The following is an 18,714-nucleotide window of genomic DNA, read 5'->3' as shown; positions in this document are numbered from 1 at the left end:
AACCTTGCCAGGGTTTGGGTTTGGCTACCTGCCATTGGAGACAAACATGTTAAATTTAAATGAAATCTAGTGCCACTAGAGGTGCGGAGTATCATAGTCAATCGCATAACATGGAGTACCACATTTTGAGTGCTGGCATCTTAGCTGCAGAGACTTGATGGTACTGTCACGGAGCTGTTCAGCCGAAGCTAGTGGATGGAGCAACAGGGACCCATTTAATGGCATTATAAAGAACTACACATTTTCTTATATGGATTGGAACTAGCTAAAATTAACATCGGTATTAATAATGCTGATAAACGTGTGGCATATAACAAGAAATCGATAGTAAGATAACAGTTTTCGGGCAAGTAGCTGAAACACAGTGTGAGCGTAGTTGGTGTGGTCGTGGGGGGCGATAGCTGTCAGTTTTAAACACATTGGACCAGCATTGTGCCGTGTGTATGTTGGTCCCAATGTATTTTGTGGTCCGTCTATGTGGTGCCGCCTATAGCAGGTTATTTGGGGCTACGGCTTAGATATCCCCCTGTAACCCTGGCTTGAAATCCACCAAAGCTTGAAATCCACAAATCAGAGTGCTCTGTGTAATTTTACACAGCGTGGGAAAGTTCTTTGGAATTTTCCCACGCTGTGTAATTTGACTCATAACACTCTGATTGGTGGATTTCAAGCCAACGAATCAGAGTGCTGTGACAGGTAAATGTAGAGACTTACCTGTCAGTCTCTTCATTTACCTGTCAGAGCACTCTGATTAGATGGCTTAAACCCATCAATCAGAGTGCTCTGAGCCTAATTGCAGGGTGGGGGAAGGCTTTATAAGCCTTCCCCCGCCCTGCAGAGCTCAGTCTGCGCGGAGCACAGGCAGAGGCAGACCCCAGGATCGCGACCACCATCGGGGGAATGGCGTGGACCCGGTAAGTAGGAAAGACGGCAGGGACATTCTATGCTGCCTGCTGGTGTTTAGGACCACTCCAAAAAGGACGGCATTGAACGCCCGCCGTCCTTAAGGGGTTAATTACCCTTGGAGTGAGACCCAGCATATAAAGACTATGGACTCTCCAAAATTAATTACCCACATTCTTAACAAACAAATATTTTGCACATCAAATGTTACTCCATTCATATATGTGGAAATTAATTTCCATGTGACGTAATAATAGATTAAATGCAGTAATAATCATAGCAGACAAAAAAAAAAAAAAAAAAACTTCTTAAACACACACTGGGCACCAATATAACTTTTTTTTAACATTTGTGTTAAGGCTTGTAGTAACTAAGTGGCTCAGATGGAACTTACACAAGCTTTGAGACCCAAGGTGCAGGTTTCAAATCCCTCTACAGGCACTTATTCTTCTATATTATAAATTTATAAAGCACAGAGCAACAAACAAGTAATATCAAAACATTTCTTTATATATTTAAAAGAAGAAAAACTACCACAACAAGAGGACATAGTCTTAAATTAGAGGGGCAAAGGTTTAAAATTAATATCAGGATCAAAGTATTTTCCCCTCTCCTTTTTTATCTCAAATTTTGGATTTGATCTTAAAAAAGGCAGATAAACAGAATTATAAAATCAATTGTATTACACTAGGCATAAGGTGCACTCACTCTCACCAAATATAGGCAGGGAAAGGATAGATTAATAAAGAGGAATTCACAATAGGATTTAAGAATTAGGCCGGGTGGGGGATTTGGATGGGAAGGATTAGAGAGTTTAACAGGACATGAATACATACGTTAAATCATTTTTTTCCCTCTTTCACCTCTTATCATCTATAAATTATAAGAAGTAAAAAATGGAGAAGATTAAGAAAGGATAAGAGACCTAAGGGTAAGGAGGAGAAGGAGATATCTGGGAGATATTTATAATGACAATAGTACCAAAGCATGAAGAACAGTAGCATTAGCTAACCATTTGTAAGGCAGGTACACGTCTAAAATATAGAAAAAAAAGAAGAAAAAAAAGAAATAATATCAGGAATTATTACTTTACTGAGAGGGTAGTGGATGCATGGAATAGTCTTCCAGCTGAAGTGGTAGAGGTTAACACAGTGAAGGAGTTTAAGCATGCATGGGATAGGCATAAGGCTCTCCTAGCTATAAGGTAAGGTCAGGGACTAATGAAAGTATTTAGAAAATTGGGCAGACTAGATGGGCCTAATGGTTCTTATCTGCAGTCACATTCTATGCTTCCATTAATTTTTGTTAAGATATGGGGAGGAAAGGATATAGAAAGATAGAGGGGGGGCAGTACAAAGCTTGTGGTTACATTAGAGTATTGTAACATATTCATCCTCACCTTGCTGTATCTACAGTAATTGCCTCCCTGACAATAATGGAAGTGCCACTCAGCGGCCATGCATCAGTAAATCTGACTCCTGCAACATGTTGGTGGATGCCGGCGACTGCGGATCCATGCCATTTTGAAGCCCCACGTCCGCCCACGGTGGTGACGGCGACGGTGTGCATATGACATCACGCTGGAGACGTGCATGCACGTTCTGGGGTCAAAGGCGATTTCGCCCAATTTTACTTCTCCTCATTTCCCTGTCGAGGTTTCCCTTAGTAGGTTATCTGAGAGAGTGTTCCTGAGTGTTTCTTTCTGGTTTTTGACTTTGACTTAGTTTTGACATCCCTGGATTCTGGTATCCTTGACTTTTGGCTTTCCCTCATCGTTGTGTCTCCTTCTGTGTCCCTGACCTTGGCAAGTTTACTGACTATTCTCTGGTAGAATAAGTCTGGCCATTCTAAGGCCCGGTAAGATGTTACCTTTAGTCCCAGGTGTGACAATTCTGTGTGCTGGATCAACTAGTATCCTAACAAGTATTTGATGTAAAAGCAAGTCGGCACATATAGATCAATATAGATTACAATATGTATATCAACATATTAATGAGTGCAACAATAGCACATCATAGTGATTTCCCAATATTAACCTCACATCAACACATTCCATAGGTCCCATAGCAACACGGTTTTGTAACCAATGCTATGGTTACAATGTTAGTTAGATAGTCATTAACACCTGCCCCATTTCCAATATTAATTTTTGACCCATGTCCCACATCTGCACATCTGTTTTGTTAGGTTTAAAAATAGTTTTAAATTAAGATTAAGGGGTCATTGAAAATTTCCATGCTCTGGCTATGGATTGTTGTCCAATTTCGTAATTGCTTTAGGGTACTTAACAGAAAATCCAAGTATTAAATATGTGAGGGCAATAAAATTAAGAGCTACCATTTGTACCACCTCCTATAAAGGAATATTTGCAGGTCCACGAGATATGCAATACTGTGCCCTATACCTGACTTTATCGCCAACATACAGTAGAGGTATTAGGAAAAATTTTACATGAGGGAGGCATGTACCAGCAGTCTTTCTATGTTGTTCCATAAGGGCTGGAGAGCTTAGCTAACCTCGGTGAATATGAAAGATTTTTGACCATTAATGCTGGGATATGGTACACCACAAATCAGAATTCCATCCTTGAGCATGTTTGGAAACTATAAAAGGAAGGATAGTATGCACATACATTAGTAGATATAGATTGATTTATAATTAGATGCTATGTGGCCATTTATACAGATCTGTTAAAAAATTGTAATACTATTGGATAAACCCCTAGCACTTTCCATCTCTATCCCTCCAAATGTCCCCTGTCTCTTTAGCTTAGATATGAGAGATTGTGGTTTAAAATATAACTATAGTAAACTGTCATGTACTTGATAGCTAGTTTGAAACATTTTAAAACCTGCATTAACCCCTTCAGGGCGGAGTCAATAGTGCACGTTCTGATCAAAACAAAACGTAAACAAAAACTGGAATTTGCGCTATATGTCTGTTCAACCATAATTCACCGCTGTCACATTAAGTCCACCCACACTTATTATATATCATTTTGTTCAGGAGAAACAGGGCTTTAATTTATCAATAACTATTCATATATGGAACATAATTTATTATGAATAAAATTTAAAAAAAATTGAGAAAATAAGATTTTTTTTAAAATGTGTCTTTCCGTCTGCCATTTTAGCTGTGAATGTCATAATACTGTTAGGTTTTACTGCAAAAAAATGCACATATTTGTAATCAGCGATGTCTCACGAGTACAACAGTACCCCCCATTAACAGGTTTTATGGTGTTTTGGAAAGTTACAGGGTCAAATATAGAACGTTCCATTTTCAAATTGAAATTTGCCAGATTAGTAATGTTACCTTTGAGACGGTGTGGTAGCCCAGGAAAGAGAATTACCCCCATAACAGCATACCATTTGAAAAAGTAGACAAGCCAAGGTATTGAAAGTGGGGTTAAGTCTTAGTAGCTTAGTAGCTTAGTCTTTCTTTTTTTTTTTTTTTTTTTTTAATTCTTTATTTTTGTATGTGCACAGGTTTACAACCGGCATGCAGAGCCACGACAGCTTCTGCACACTCTTGATATCATTTTACAGTGTAGGCAGCACATTTTTTTTTTTTATAACACGAAGAATACAGGCATGTAAGCATAGCATATAAACAGAAAGGCATTATGGGTTAGACTGAGCAGTTAACTAACATTTTTAGGTGGGGTCCCTAAGTGGCAGGCAAGGTACATGCTACAAAGATCGACAATCATGACGTTACTTGCTGAGGATATACATGTTAGGTCGAGGAAACTTTAGATTATAGTAATAAGATATGATCGTAACTAGCATGGCTAAATAGTGAGATTTCTAGAGTAAAGTAAGCTAGACATCGTTTAACATTGTTTAACAGTGCTAAGTTAGTGTCATCTATATGGGTAGCAGGAAACTACTGTATGATACGCTAGACAGTTTGAGGCAGATTGTCACGTTAGCTCTCCACACATGCTAAACACCATGTTAATTGCCACGTTGGACCCTGTTGCAGATACGCCTATCTGAGCATGGTGGTCTATCTACGCTAGGGTAGGCTGCATCATAGGCAATTAACTGAATTCAGGCACATTTAAGTGAGGGCAGATTGCCAGTGGTGACCAAACATCAATACAAATTATAGAATGTTAGACTACAGTATTCTTTGTCATGTTTAGTCCCATAGTGGGCATAGGTTGGGGGTGAGGATAACGCTTAGTGATAGACCCGGCGTTGTCATCTAAAGACTGTGGTGGAAGGGAGGCATAGTCCGCAGTTGACCTGTGGGAGATGTCTGAGACTGGGTATTCCTCTGTAGCGAGAGTTCATAACAGTCCAGGTCGGGAATACCTTTGGGGCAGCGTGTTAGGCAATTCAGCCTATGCCCAGTGTTGGTAAGTACCGTGCATCTAGGTAGCTAGTCCCGGCAGTGCGGACATAGGGTCTGGTGTCTCCTTTCTGAAGGACCGATCTAGCGGTGCCCCCCATGTTGTGGGCCCACGTGGCTACACGTATTGTGGTTTCGGATGGGAAGATGGGCTTCATGTTGCGCTGGCCACCAGGGTTCCCTTCAGGCTGGAGATGTGTGTGCGTCGCTTGGTTCACCTTCATGACTCCTTTTGTGTGAGCATAGAGGCTTGTACCTGGTGGGTTTAGTGTTTTGCCCTGTTTCAGAGCCCGGCGATGTGTGTTGCTACAAGCGGCCATCTTGGGAGCTCGTGGAGCCTGGTTGTAGTGGCTGCGCTTTGCTGCTGGACGGATCCACGAAGCCACCGTTAAGTAAGCTTGTCGGTGGGCTGCTCCCCTGCTGTATAGTGCTCTCCTGAGGATTGTGCAGAGCCGGTCGAAGAGTTTCGCAGTGGACATGTGTCTGTTCGCCTGGGTGCTCCGCTGTCTTTTTGGATGCTGGTCGGCCATTTTGGCTAACCTTCGTGGGTCAGTTGCCCTTTTGTGCTCTGGTACCATACCGCTTGCTGTTCCATCAGGTTTGTGCATCCTGTGGGGACCGGGATATCCCCCGCCGGTCCAGAGGGGGGGGGGTAGATTGCAGCACGGTCGTGTGTAGGTTGCAGTGCCGAGGAGAGCGGCCGCCTCCCCTCTGCTGCAGCTCCAGTAGGCCGCATTTGGATCTCCGCGATTCCTGCTCGGATCGGTCCCGGGGAGGTATCAGCGGGTTCGGCGGGGCACCCCCGACGTGGGTGTTGCACCCTTGGGTGAGTGTTGGCTTGGCAGCCGTCGATTTGATCCCCGATTCTGCCCGCGGGTCCGGAGCTCACGCTAGTTGCGACCGCAGAGCTCGGCGGTCAGACTCCGCCCCCCAGCTTAGTCTTTCTTAGTAGCCACTTAGTCACAAACACTGGCCGAAGTTAGCGTTCATATTTGTTTTTGTGTGAAAAAAGCAAAAAACTGATATTTGGCCAGTGTTTGTGACTAAGTGGCTACTAAGAAAGACTCAACATACAACATACCCACTTGCAATACCTCGGGTTGTCTACTTTTGCAAATGGTATGCCATCATGGGGGTAATTCTCATTACTGGGCTACCATACGCTCTCAAAGGCAACATAACTAATCTGGCAAATTTCAATGTGAAAAAAATGAAATGCAAGCCTTATATGTGACTCTCTAACTTTCCAAAACACCATAAAACCTGTACATTGGGGGTACTGTTATTCTCGGGAGACTTCACTAAACACAAATATTAGTGTTTTAAAACAGTAAAACATAGGGTCAAATATAGTGCTTGCGAATTAAATTCTCTGCACTTTCTCCCTGTGTTGTCAGGCATGTCAATCAAATTTTAATTAATCAAATCACATAATTACGTTAAAAGATTATTTAAATATACACGTAGAATTGTAATATATATACATATATATGTATTTAAATTCTACGTGTATACTAATGTAATCTTTTATGCAATTATATGTATTTATCTATATATATATATATATATATATATATATATATTCGCGGTTATTTGTATTTTATATATAGATAGATATATATAGAATGTCATTCTAAGTGTATTTTGTTACCAATATATATATATATTAATAACAAAATACAGTTGGAATGAAATTACATATGGATATATAATTTATATTAAATTTTGTTTCAATATTTTATTTACAAATTTTATTATTTTATTTATTTATTATTTTAATTATACGTATATATATAATATATATATGTAGATCTATTATATATGTAATATATATACATATTATATATATGTAACGTCATTCTAAGTGTATTTTAATACTAATATATATACTTATATTAGTATTAAAATACACTTTGTATATTAGATGCTCTCAAAGAGCGATCACATGGCCCCCTATAGCTGGCTATGGATCTGCCAGCAGGGGGACTTTTTGAAATATCAGACAGTCCCCCTGCTGGTAGGTAGTGTAAAAAAAAAAATATTAAACATATTATAAAATAAATTAAATGCATTTTTATATATACATATATTATATATATAAAAATGCATTTAATTTATTTTGTAATATGTTTAATATTTTTTTTTTTACACTACCTACCAGCAGGGGGACTGTCTGATATTTCAAACAGTCCCCCTGCTGGCAGATCCATAGCCAGCTATAGGGAGCCATGTGATCGCTCTTTGAGAGCGATCACATGGCCCCCGGGGGCCTCATTTGCCGGAGGGGGGCTGCCTGGGCTGTCAGGCAGCCCCCCAGAAGAGGATCGCGGCGGAGGTGAGTAGTTGCTGGCTCCTGGGGGCTTAAGCCGTTACGGCGTTCCATGCCGCCGCAACGGCTTTAAAGCCCATTTAAAGCGCGACGGCATGGAACGCCGTAATGGCGTTAAGGGGTTAAGTGATAAATATGTGTAATACAACAGTGCCCCATGGTATGATGAAACATTGGCAAACAATTAGGAAGAGCACTAATGGAATTCCCCAAATAAATATGTTCCAAGGAGTGCGGGTGAGACCTATACTTATACCATACATGTAAAAATAAGTTCATTTGGGGTGCAATATTTTCAGTACTGGGCCAACTGGTGACAGTAACCACAATATATTTGCTACTGTATAGGGCTTTGTCAAATCGTTTTCAATTGGTACTCATTGAGGTGTTTCATGATGGTAAAGAAAATGTAGTGGAGGCTAAAATTGCTACTGTCTAATATTTTTTAATGTTTGGAACACCGAGAACTCCAAAAGTGATTGGGGTCTGCAATAAGCTAAGTGATACTTTACGTCATTTTCCTGCCCAGATAAATTTTGTTATATCAGAGTTCACTTTTCTGAGAAAGGGTTTTGGCAAAGTCCTGGGAAGAGTTTAAAACAAATACTGTAATCTTGGTAAGATAGATATTTTAACAGTTGTTATGACATTTAGCCACATAAGAAATATGGGGGACCAGGTGTGAAGTAACAATCAAAGAGGTCATCACTAATTTTTATGATGATCAATCTCAGGTACTTGATGGATTTAGATATACAATCAAAGGAAAACGTGGTTCGAAGCTGGTTTTGAACATCCTCTGGGAAACTAATACACAAAACCTGTGTTGTTGATCCATTCAATAAGTGATATGAATCCTTACTGTATGCTGGAGGCGTACTCCTCCATAAAGAAAAAGATGAAGGTGGAGGGTATAGTTAGAGAGAGGAGTACATCATCTGCAACTGTGCTAGTTATTTTTCTTCCACTAATATGGACTCCTTGTATGTTAGTAAAGGCACAGATGGTTTGCAGTTAGGACTCCAGGGCCTACATGTATAGCAAAGGGGACAGAGGGCAAACCTGCCTCGTAACATTTGTTATGGAGAATGCTGGAGAAAAAAAATTCAGCTTGAGGGTCAGCAAATAATGCAAATATTGTTCTAACTAAAAAGTCTGGAAAAGCAAATTTACAAGGTATGGCTGCTAGGAACTTCCAGCTGAGGCAAACGCTTTCTCCATGTCTAAAGCTAGCAATAGACCACCTGAGTGTGACTCCACCATTTATGAAGGACAAAAGACACCTTTTTAGTGTTGTCAACTCCTTGTCTACCTGTTTGATTGCTATTAATAATGCTCATCAATAGTGGACTTAGTCTAGTATCCAGAATCTTGACATACATTTTAGCATCCAAGTTCAATAGTGATCTGCAATTTTAACGAGTTGGAGATTTTTCCAATTTTGGGATTATTACAATTGTGGCCGTGAGCATATCTTCCTATCTATCATATAGGACGAGTGCCTTTTGTTGCATGAGCTATTTAACGGGGAAACCCTATCTGTATGGAATAGATTGATTGCCAGTAGAGTAAAATTTACAGGTCTGCATAGTCAGAGAGGCTATAAACAGGTAATAATATTCTTAATGTATTCTCCTAGGTTGCTTTGTAGTTCATGATACAAAATTTGAAAGGGAATACAGCTTAAAAAAAACCAAAAACAACAAATGAGGACACTGCCCAGGTGGAAATAAACTCATAGGAGTCATGCTTTTTTTATCACATCAGGATGCCTCCACTGGGGGGCTGATCCAAAGATCTCATCTGTTCCTGTTCTTTTTGGTAGATTCCACATTTAGGATATTTTCAGGACTCGAGGTGGTATTAAAAAGTTGCACTTCTATTTCTAATGAATAAATAAAAACATATAATATAAAAACAAAAAGGTTCTACATGTTTTGTCCAAAATAGGACTTCCTCAGTGACCAAAGTGAACAACAATAATGAACAAATTAAAATCCAATACAAAACCTAAAACTTCCCATAAGAGGGTAATTGCAGCATCATACTTTGTAATTCAGGTCATTCAGTACTGTCAGTAGCCCAGCTGTGTGCATACGTCTGATAAGGAAATATTCTTCTGGAATGAGGGGGCGTGGCTAAAGAGGCTGGCTTCTAGTGCAGCATTCTGCAAAACATTTGTTTATGCAAAAACTAGAAATATTTTAGCATGCACAATGCAAAATACAACATATTAATGAAGTCACAACCAATAAATGTATTATAGTTGTATTCATGCTCAGAGTGTCCCTTTTGGCCATTGCTGTTTTTCTGTGTTTTATTCTAAGAAGAGAATACATTTCAAGATCAACGCTTGAGAGTTTCTCCGTAAGTATTAAGAACAGTGCTTTAAAAAAAGCAATTAGATACATTTATTCAATACAGGAAAAAAAAAAATCTTCCCAAATTGCCAAGACTTGAACCTCTTTTGATCTGATTCATAGGATTCAGTTATGACAGGTTATTGGTTTCTACCCAGATATCTTATAGGTCTGCTTTGAATCTTGAATTCTTCTGTGATTAGTGTATGACCTTCAAGCAATTTAGATGACATTTCCTGCACTTTCTTTAAATGACACTGTCATCTCATTACTTGACTGTACTATCATGTGAACTCTTGTCCATGAACTTTGGAAACATAGCTGTCTCTATGTAGCTCAAAAGGCATTTTGACATTTTGGTACAAGCCATTCAATCTAGCAAAGCATACATTTAGAGTCCAAATTCTAGGGATCTAGCACCGTAGCGATGGCAAGTGGAATAATATATTCCATGGCATTTTATTTTGAATGCTAAATTTGTTTATCTAGAAACTAGTAACTTCTTTTATTTGCAGCTTATTAAAAGTATCCTGCGCGAAAGTTGTATGAATATACAGCAAATGCAGAAAAGCTCAGTGTGTAAGGATGTTTCACTACAAATTTGTAGATATGTTCCTTTTCAAATAATGAGATTGTTAAAACAATATTTAAAACAATCTAGATGGCAATGTATATGCATATAAAACTAAAATTATATAGTCATTCTTGAAATACCGTGTATTTTCAGTTTTCTCATTTTTACGGTTGAAAAATAAAAACACAAATAAAAATAAATAAAAACAATTAAATAAAAAAAACAGTTTGAAAACAAAGATTATACCAAATGATTGCATTTATTGGCTTTCGTTTATATGTAGACAATCACTGGAATTATAAAAATCTACAGAGAAAAATTGACTAATGACCACTTCTATTGTGAAATGCAGATTTCCTGGTACAACTACAAATCGACAGTTTCTCATTTATATTAAATTAACTAAAACATGACTTTTTTGAGATGTAATTTTTTTTATTAGACTGTATTGTGTTATTAGACTCGTGCATTTGGTTTCATAGGAATCACTATTCTACCAAATTTAGTAACTCTGAATAGCCATATGACTGAATCACAAACAGAATGAGGAATAAACAAGATGTTTAGTTTGTTTTGTGATTTGGAGCTTCATCTTTTGTACCAAAAATAAAGAAGACTGATGGGGCAGTGGGGGAGAAAGGGGGGGGGGGGTGTTGATGGTTAAGGAGCTGTCACTAAATGTTATTATTTTATTTGTAGATCTAGTGAGATGTGACCTTTAGAGGGGAAAAAAGTAGGAGCAATAAAAAACTCTATATTATTTGTTCAATAAGTATATAATATCATAAAAACTGTAAAAGAAAAGCAACAAAAAAACAGTAAAAAAACAGTAAAAAAAACAAAAACGATCGCTTACACAAAACTAATCTGAACCGAAACACCACATAGGTGAAACCTGAATACCCCCCCAAAACTGTTGAGGGGACAAATCGATCCAGTCAAACCATATTGTTGCATCATGCATAAATCTAGAATTTATTATTGTTTCATGATCTATATTTGACATATTTACATATAATTAGCATAAATACTGTAATAGAAAGTATAAACTATATAAACATAAACTAAGGTTAGTTGTTGTTTTTGACTATTTATCTAGAATTTATTACACTCCAGTAATTATTATTGTTTTATAAATTTAATATAAAACGAATATAAAATGGCTTTAATGTATATTCTACTTTAGCTTCATCCACATCAACTCAAAAGATAAATTGAAAGTTTTCAAATTCAAAGTGACTGTAAATCCCTGAATAATAAATACATAAACATATTTTAACAGGCCTTAATGATGCAAAATACCATTTTATACGCATGGTAAGATGCAAAATATATTCAAAATTTTATATTTTTTTCATAAAAAAATAATTTGTAATGTTTTTTTATTATTATTTCTTTTTTTGCAAATTTTACATGTGTAACATCACAAACAAAAACTGTTCAGAATTAGACGTATAGTCTTTGATTTACAATAGAAGGATATATGAACTGTTGAGTAAACTTCACACACAAAAACACAAATATCACAATTTAGAAGGACTGAGCGGATTAGGCGGGCCTAAACTATAATAATTAGATTACTTCATAACTTTCCTGAATACAGTACCATAGGGAAGAACTAGAGTGATCTTTATATTTTTAATGTTTTTTTTTTTTTTGTTTGTTTTTTTATGAGAGAACAGTTTATTGCCCAAATATTCATGTAATTTTAGACTTTGTGCTTTTAACATTCTTAAATTTTTAAACGTAAGGCCGACCTGCACCTTTACTATGAACTCCTGCAGTTATACAGGAACAAAAGGCTGTATTTTTGTCAAAAAAATGCGGCGGCTTCCTCTTCAAGTTCAGGGTAAGAGAGTCACTTCTTATATTATTCAAACATTATTTAATGGTCTCATCGTAATTATACTGATGAATAATTTCATAGAAGCAATGTTTTTTTTAGAGGAAAATAAAGTAGCAAACAGATGCAGTGACCATTACTCCATTGCAGCTTAAAGTTTTAAAAAGGATTACATGCCTTCCAAAATTGTTCCAAGGGCCACTGGAATGGCAATGAAAGCCTTTTACATTTAGTGAATACTTCTCGTCCATTATAATGTATATGCCTTTTTGCATTTATCCTTGAGAATTGTGAACATTTTTACATTTTCAACCCAAACAAAACTTCAAAAACAATTATTAAAAGATTTGGTCACCTACATAACATGCATATAAATCATAAAATGTATGCATGTGTTGGCAGCACTAATTTCAGCAGTCTGACATAACTACACTGCATTTTTTGCAAACTTTACACTGCAGACGATCTCTTGCAAACGGAGCTAAACATTGCAGTGGCATAGTATATACACTGTTTTAAGCTCTACATACAGAATATAAACACTGTTTAGAGTTGACTAGCACATTTGCATTTAAATGTATTAACTTAAACCGCAAATAAACTTTCAAACTTTGCCTAGCACTCCTGGACTTAAGCAATTTATTAATTCAGCTTTGTGGTTAAAGGACGACTTCTTAAAAGGACCGTTGAGGTTCCTGAAGAAACAACATGAAACTGGTTTTGAATTGTACACATTAATATGCAAGTTTAACCCTGTTTTTGTGCTCTAAAATAACATATCTGGAACAATGTTAAGTATATTTAATCTCTTGCTATGGATCATTATGTCAGTCTGAAAACAATATAAGCAAAGCTAAGAAACGTTAAAAAAAAAAAAAAACCACAACAATAATTACTGTTGTCATCATTCAGGGTATATTGGTAATACTATAACTCAACAGATCCCAGATGTAGGGATTTGCTATGCAAATAGGATGACATTTTGGTATATCATGGAATGTACCAAGATTTGCTAATGCCTAACGGTCACTAGCCACGTGTGTAGAAACCTAAGATAGCAGACACTGCTATAAAATAATTGAGAAAAAAAAAACCATACATTCTGGTACTGATATTCTGTTCACATCATGCAATACTATTTAAAAGCTGTATTCTGATCATTTTCTATCAGCGTCCTTAAGATATCCGCTGACATCATGAGAGGGTGACAAAGAGTTACTCAATTCAACTTGCCCCTACAACAGACATCAGCTTAGGTATGGAGCTTTAATAACCGTTGTTGGGGGGGGGGGGAGGAGGGAATGATTATGATCTTATATTAAAAAGTAGTTCATTCACTAAACAGTGACTTGTGATGATGCGAACTTGGGAACTTTGAATCTTTATAAATTTAGATTAAGTAGGTCCCCCCTTTACAGAAAAAACCTAAATGTATAAAGATTTACGTCTAAGAAAGACAGCCTTTTTAATGCAGCCAATCCTCCCTCGCTGAAATCACCAAGCCACTTTTGTCAAATCAAATGCTTTTCATACAGAGGCACTTAATACATATGGTGCAGGTGTTCCTTTTGCTGTGTGATCCACAGATCCAATGCTTCGCTATGAGAAGCATTGAATCCAAGGACAGCACAGCCAGCTTCAAACAACAACATACATTGCATGTTGATGTCAGACGTAAAATAGATTCAATTACAGACTATTTTAGAGATGCATTAGAGATGTGGGGATTGCAAAAAAAGTTTAGAAACGCCCATTGTTCTCATTTGCAAGGGGCAGTGTCTATGTCCAAAAATCACTTCATTAAGATTTGTGTTCTCAACTCATCACAACCCACTGATTAATGAATAAACAGAACATGCTTTAAATTTGCAATAACTATCTGGAATGTTACAAAATCTTTTTGAAGTTTTAAGCCAGAATTATTTTAGTTTTTCTTCTTCAGGTCTGAGGAATCTTCTTCATCTGTGTATTCCCTGGGCTCCTCTCCGTCCTTCAGAAGCTTCCCAACATAGTGGTATTTAAATGAAAATTGGGATTCCCAGTCACTTAAAGTCTCCCGTTGCGAAGCATTTAGATCAGAGAGGTCATCATAAGTATCAGTTAAAGCTTCCTTGTCAAGGCAAAATGTGGCTAGACCTCTTGAAGCATCACGGCCAGCAAACACCCCATATGGTCCCTCTGGCCCATAAAATTTCTTCCCCCTGGTAACATCGAACACCTTGCCATTTATTGCCATCAGAATCCGGGGATTTTGCGCGCCATCAAATTCTTTAAGTTCTGCCAAAGTGAAGTCTCTTTTTTTCATTTTGGGCAAGTGTTCTTCTTTATCTTCATCTGATGTTCTAGGTTTGTCCCCCCTGACTATTTTATACAGTAGGTACAAACAGAGACACAAAAGACATATATTTAAAGGAGAAGTGAAAATCTCCTGCAAAAGACCTTCTTCAGCCATTTTATAATCTTGCTTTTAGTTTTTTTTCGAAACAAAGCATTCAATCCTCTGACCGGTAATTTGTCATCAAGTGCCCTGGGTTTCTGAGTGTTTAGCTAGTCTAAAGTGTATTCCACTGGGTCACTCCCATTCCAGCTCTGCAGAAAACCTGGATGGAACTAGCAGGAGAGTGCAAATATTACAGCATTCACCAGACACAGCACAGCAACGGTTTACAATGCAGGGGCTATTTGCGCATGCGCAGGGGAGGCCTTAGCCCACGAGTTGATGACAAACATTGTTCATATTTTTAATGTTTTAATGTTTAAAAATATATAGGATCATAAGTAAGTAAAATAATTCTGAATTCAACATTATTATTCCGCACAGATATTTTAACAACCTGGGTTGGGTATGGTACAGAAAATGTTATGCTATATGAAGACCAGGATTCGTTGATATATATCAATTATTTCTTGGTACCAATGCAAATACAGAATATTTTGGAGGTTTTCTCTCTCTGTACATTATTTTCAAACATATTTATTTAATGCAGAAATACTGACGAATTCATCCTGGAGTGTTCCTTTATATAGTTTTCATTTCATAACTTTTATTTTACTTTTCAAAGTGATTGTCTTCATCTTAAGGCAAACAATGCAAGATATATTGCAAAACATCTGAAAGTATATTTTATTTATAAGTCACCTCTCAACAACTAGCTTTTATGAAAAATCTACAGATGCAATGGCAGAAAACTACCGTATATACTCGAGTATAAGACGAGTTTTTCAGCAAATTTTTTGTGCTGAAAAACACTAACTCGTCTTATACTCGAGTCAGTTGTCTGTATTATAGCAATTTTCATTGCCATAATACAGACAAGGACCGGGGGCTGTCAGGAAGCTGTAACTTACCTTCACAGCAGCTCCTGTCAGCTCCCTTCTCTCTTCTCCGGTGCGTGCAGCTCCCAGGTCAGCTCCCTCTGCAACTCTCGCGAGAGCCGCGGGGTCAGAGCGTTGCCACGGGTTACCGTGGCAACGCTCCGCGCGGCCGCGAGAGTTGCAGAGGGAGCTGACCTGGGAGCTGCACGCACCGGAGAAGAGAGAAGGGAGCTGACAGGAGCTGCTGTGAAGGTAAGTAACAGCTTCCTGACAGCCCCCTCCTACAGCCCATCCACTGGACCACCAGGGAGTGAGAGCCCCCCTCCCTGGCCAGCTAACAAGCAGGGAGGGGGGACGAAAAAATACAAATATTAATAATAAAACAAAAAATAATTAAAATAATAACAAAAATAATAATACAAATAATAATAAAATTAAAAAAAATAGTTACCTAAAAAAAAATAACATTTAAAAAAAATATTAAAATAATAATTAAATAATAATTAATAAAATGCCCACCCCCCACCAATGCTCTGCACTCATACACACACACTGCACATACACACACTGCACATTCACACACTGCACTGCATTCATTATAAACACACTGCATTCATACACACTGCACTCATATACACACACTGCACTGCATTCATTATACACACACTGCATACACACTGCACTCATACACACACTGCACTGCATTCATTATATACACACTGAATTCATACACACACACACTGCACTCATATACACACTGCACTCATATACACACACTGCACTGCATTCATTATACACACACTGCATACACACTGCACTCATATACACACTGCACTGCACTCATATACACACTGCACTGCATTCATTATACACACACTGCACTCATACACACACACACTGCACTCATACACACACACACACACTGCACTCATACACATACACACTGCACTCATACACACACACACTGCATTCATACACACTGCACTCATACACACACACACACACTGCACTCATACACACACACACACTGCACTCATACACACACACTGCACTCATACACACACACTGCACTCATGCACACACACTGCACTCATGCACACACACTGCACTCATGCACACACACTGCACTCATACACACACACACTGCACTCCATTCATTATATACACACTGCACTCATACACACTGCATACACACACACAGCACTCACACACACACACACTGCATTAATTATATACACACACTGTAAATAAATATTCAGTTAATATAATTTTTTTAGGATCTAATTTTATTTAGAAATGTACCAGTAGCTGCTGCATTTCCCACCCTAGTCTTATACTCGAGTCAATAAGTTTTCCCAGTTTTTTGTGGTAAAATTAGGGGCCTCGGCTTATATTCGGGTCGGCTTATACTCGAGTATATACGGTAGTCTGTATTTTGTTTAAAAAAAAAAGCATAGAAGCCACACAGGTCGCTAACAAACAATTAAAAATGTTGGGCCTAATTTGATAAAACTGCTAGAATTATTTTATATATATATATATATTACACAGCTATTAATTGAACAAAAAATATGCTTTGCGATTGTCTCTTTAAAAAAATGATGCCCTGAGATACTAAGCAGGATAATCTTCAAACACTCAAATGTTTGTATGCTATGCAGAAAAGAGGATCTAAATGCACATTTTGAATTCTAATAGATCAATCTGCAAACAAGACACATTTTGAATCTTGAGTTATACTGGGTCCATTTATTTCCATTATTTTTATTAATTACCTTTCAGTGTGCATTGAAAGCGCTGTCTCAGTGTTTGCAATGATACAGAGTCATTAGTAAGGAAAATAATTCTTGGTTGGAAGCTTCTATCCTGCAATGGTATGTTGAAAAATATAAGCTGAGTGAGTAAATGACAGGGAAGATGTTAAAAAGCTTCATATTTGACTCCAAAATTGAGAATCTGGGGTTAAATCCATAATCTATTTTGAATTTGTTATTTGGTTAAGGGAGTAAGAAATCAATCTTAATAAATAGGGTAAACAGTTAGCAAGGCTCCAGCAGACACCCTCTTTGCCAACAGGGGTCCAGCTCTCCAGTTCCTCTATACCAGGCGTGTCCAACCCGCGGGCAGCATGCGCTTGTGATGCAGCCCAGTTGCTGTCTGGGGAGGGTGGCAGGGAGCCCATTACTTTTTGTGCTTTTTCTGCTCACCTCCCTCATGTGCCCTGCAGTAAGCCGGCAGCTGGGATATGATGTTATCCCGGCATCGGCATCACATCTGGATGCGTGAGGGACCTGTGCAGATAGAGCACAGTGATCTCATCACAGCAGTAACCACAGGCCTGCCAGGGAAAGGATCCACTCCAGCACTCTCGGAGCAAGGTAGGTAGGCTGGGTGGACCTCTTAATTACTAAATGTCTGTGTAAGGATGTGTATGTCAATAAAGCACGGCCTATCACCTTGCTTGTTGCTATCTGTTTTGTCAGTGAGATTTGGGGAGTTCTCACAGATTTACTGCTGCTCACCCACCTACCTTGTTTGTAGTGAGCCCTTACTCCTATCTCTATCTGTCAATAAAGTGTCTCTGTGTCTGTATTTGGCTCCTTGATTGTGTTTGTGTATGTATGTGATTATGTGTGTATGTTTGTGTGTATTTCTTTGATTTTCTGTGAAGGCCTGTGGTTGTGTTAGTGTCTGTGATTGTATGTGTTTGTGTGTGTCTGATTGTTTGTATGTCTATGTATGTCTCTGTGTATGTATGTAATTGTGTGTATATGTCTGTGATTGTATGTGTGTGGTCTGTGATTTCACATGTATATCTATTATTATTATTATTATTATTGCCATTTATATAGCGCCAACAGATTCCGTAGCGCTTTACAATATTATGAGAGGGGGGATTTAACTATAAATAGGACAATTACAAATAAACTTACAGGAACAATAGGTTGAAGAGGACCCTGCTCAAACGAGCTTACATTCTATAGGAGGTGGGGTGTAAAACACATTAGGACAGGAATTTACACTCAAATAA

At 38.0% G+C, this 18,714-nt stretch overlaps 2 protein-coding genes across 2 annotated transcripts in view; one reads left to right on the top strand and one right to left on the bottom strand.

The window, feature by feature from the left end:
- The window catches only part of LOC134601623 (dynein axonemal heavy chain 3-like), an 875,684-nt gene that overhangs the window by 449,494 nt on the left and 407,476 nt on the right, over positions 1 to 18,714 (top strand). The window lies entirely within an intron of this gene.
- LOC134602357 (membrane-associated progesterone receptor component 1-like) lies at positions 14,079 to 15,053 on the bottom strand. Its single transcript, XM_063447164.1, has one exon. It carries the CDS (start codon positions 14,818 to 14,820, stop codon positions 14,293 to 14,295), a length of 528 nt encoding a protein of 175 aa, XP_063303234.1. The 5' UTR covers positions 14,821 to 15,053; the 3' UTR covers positions 14,079 to 14,292.

The sequence above is a fragment of the Pelobates fuscus genome, chromosome 3 (assembly GCF_036172605.1).
Source record: "Pelobates fuscus isolate aPelFus1 chromosome 3, aPelFus1.pri, whole genome shotgun sequence".
In the NCBI taxonomy this organism is placed as follows: Eukaryota; Metazoa; Chordata; class Amphibia; order Anura; family Pelobatidae; genus Pelobates; species Pelobates fuscus.
This window is presented reverse-complemented; position numbering and strand designations above follow the sequence as displayed.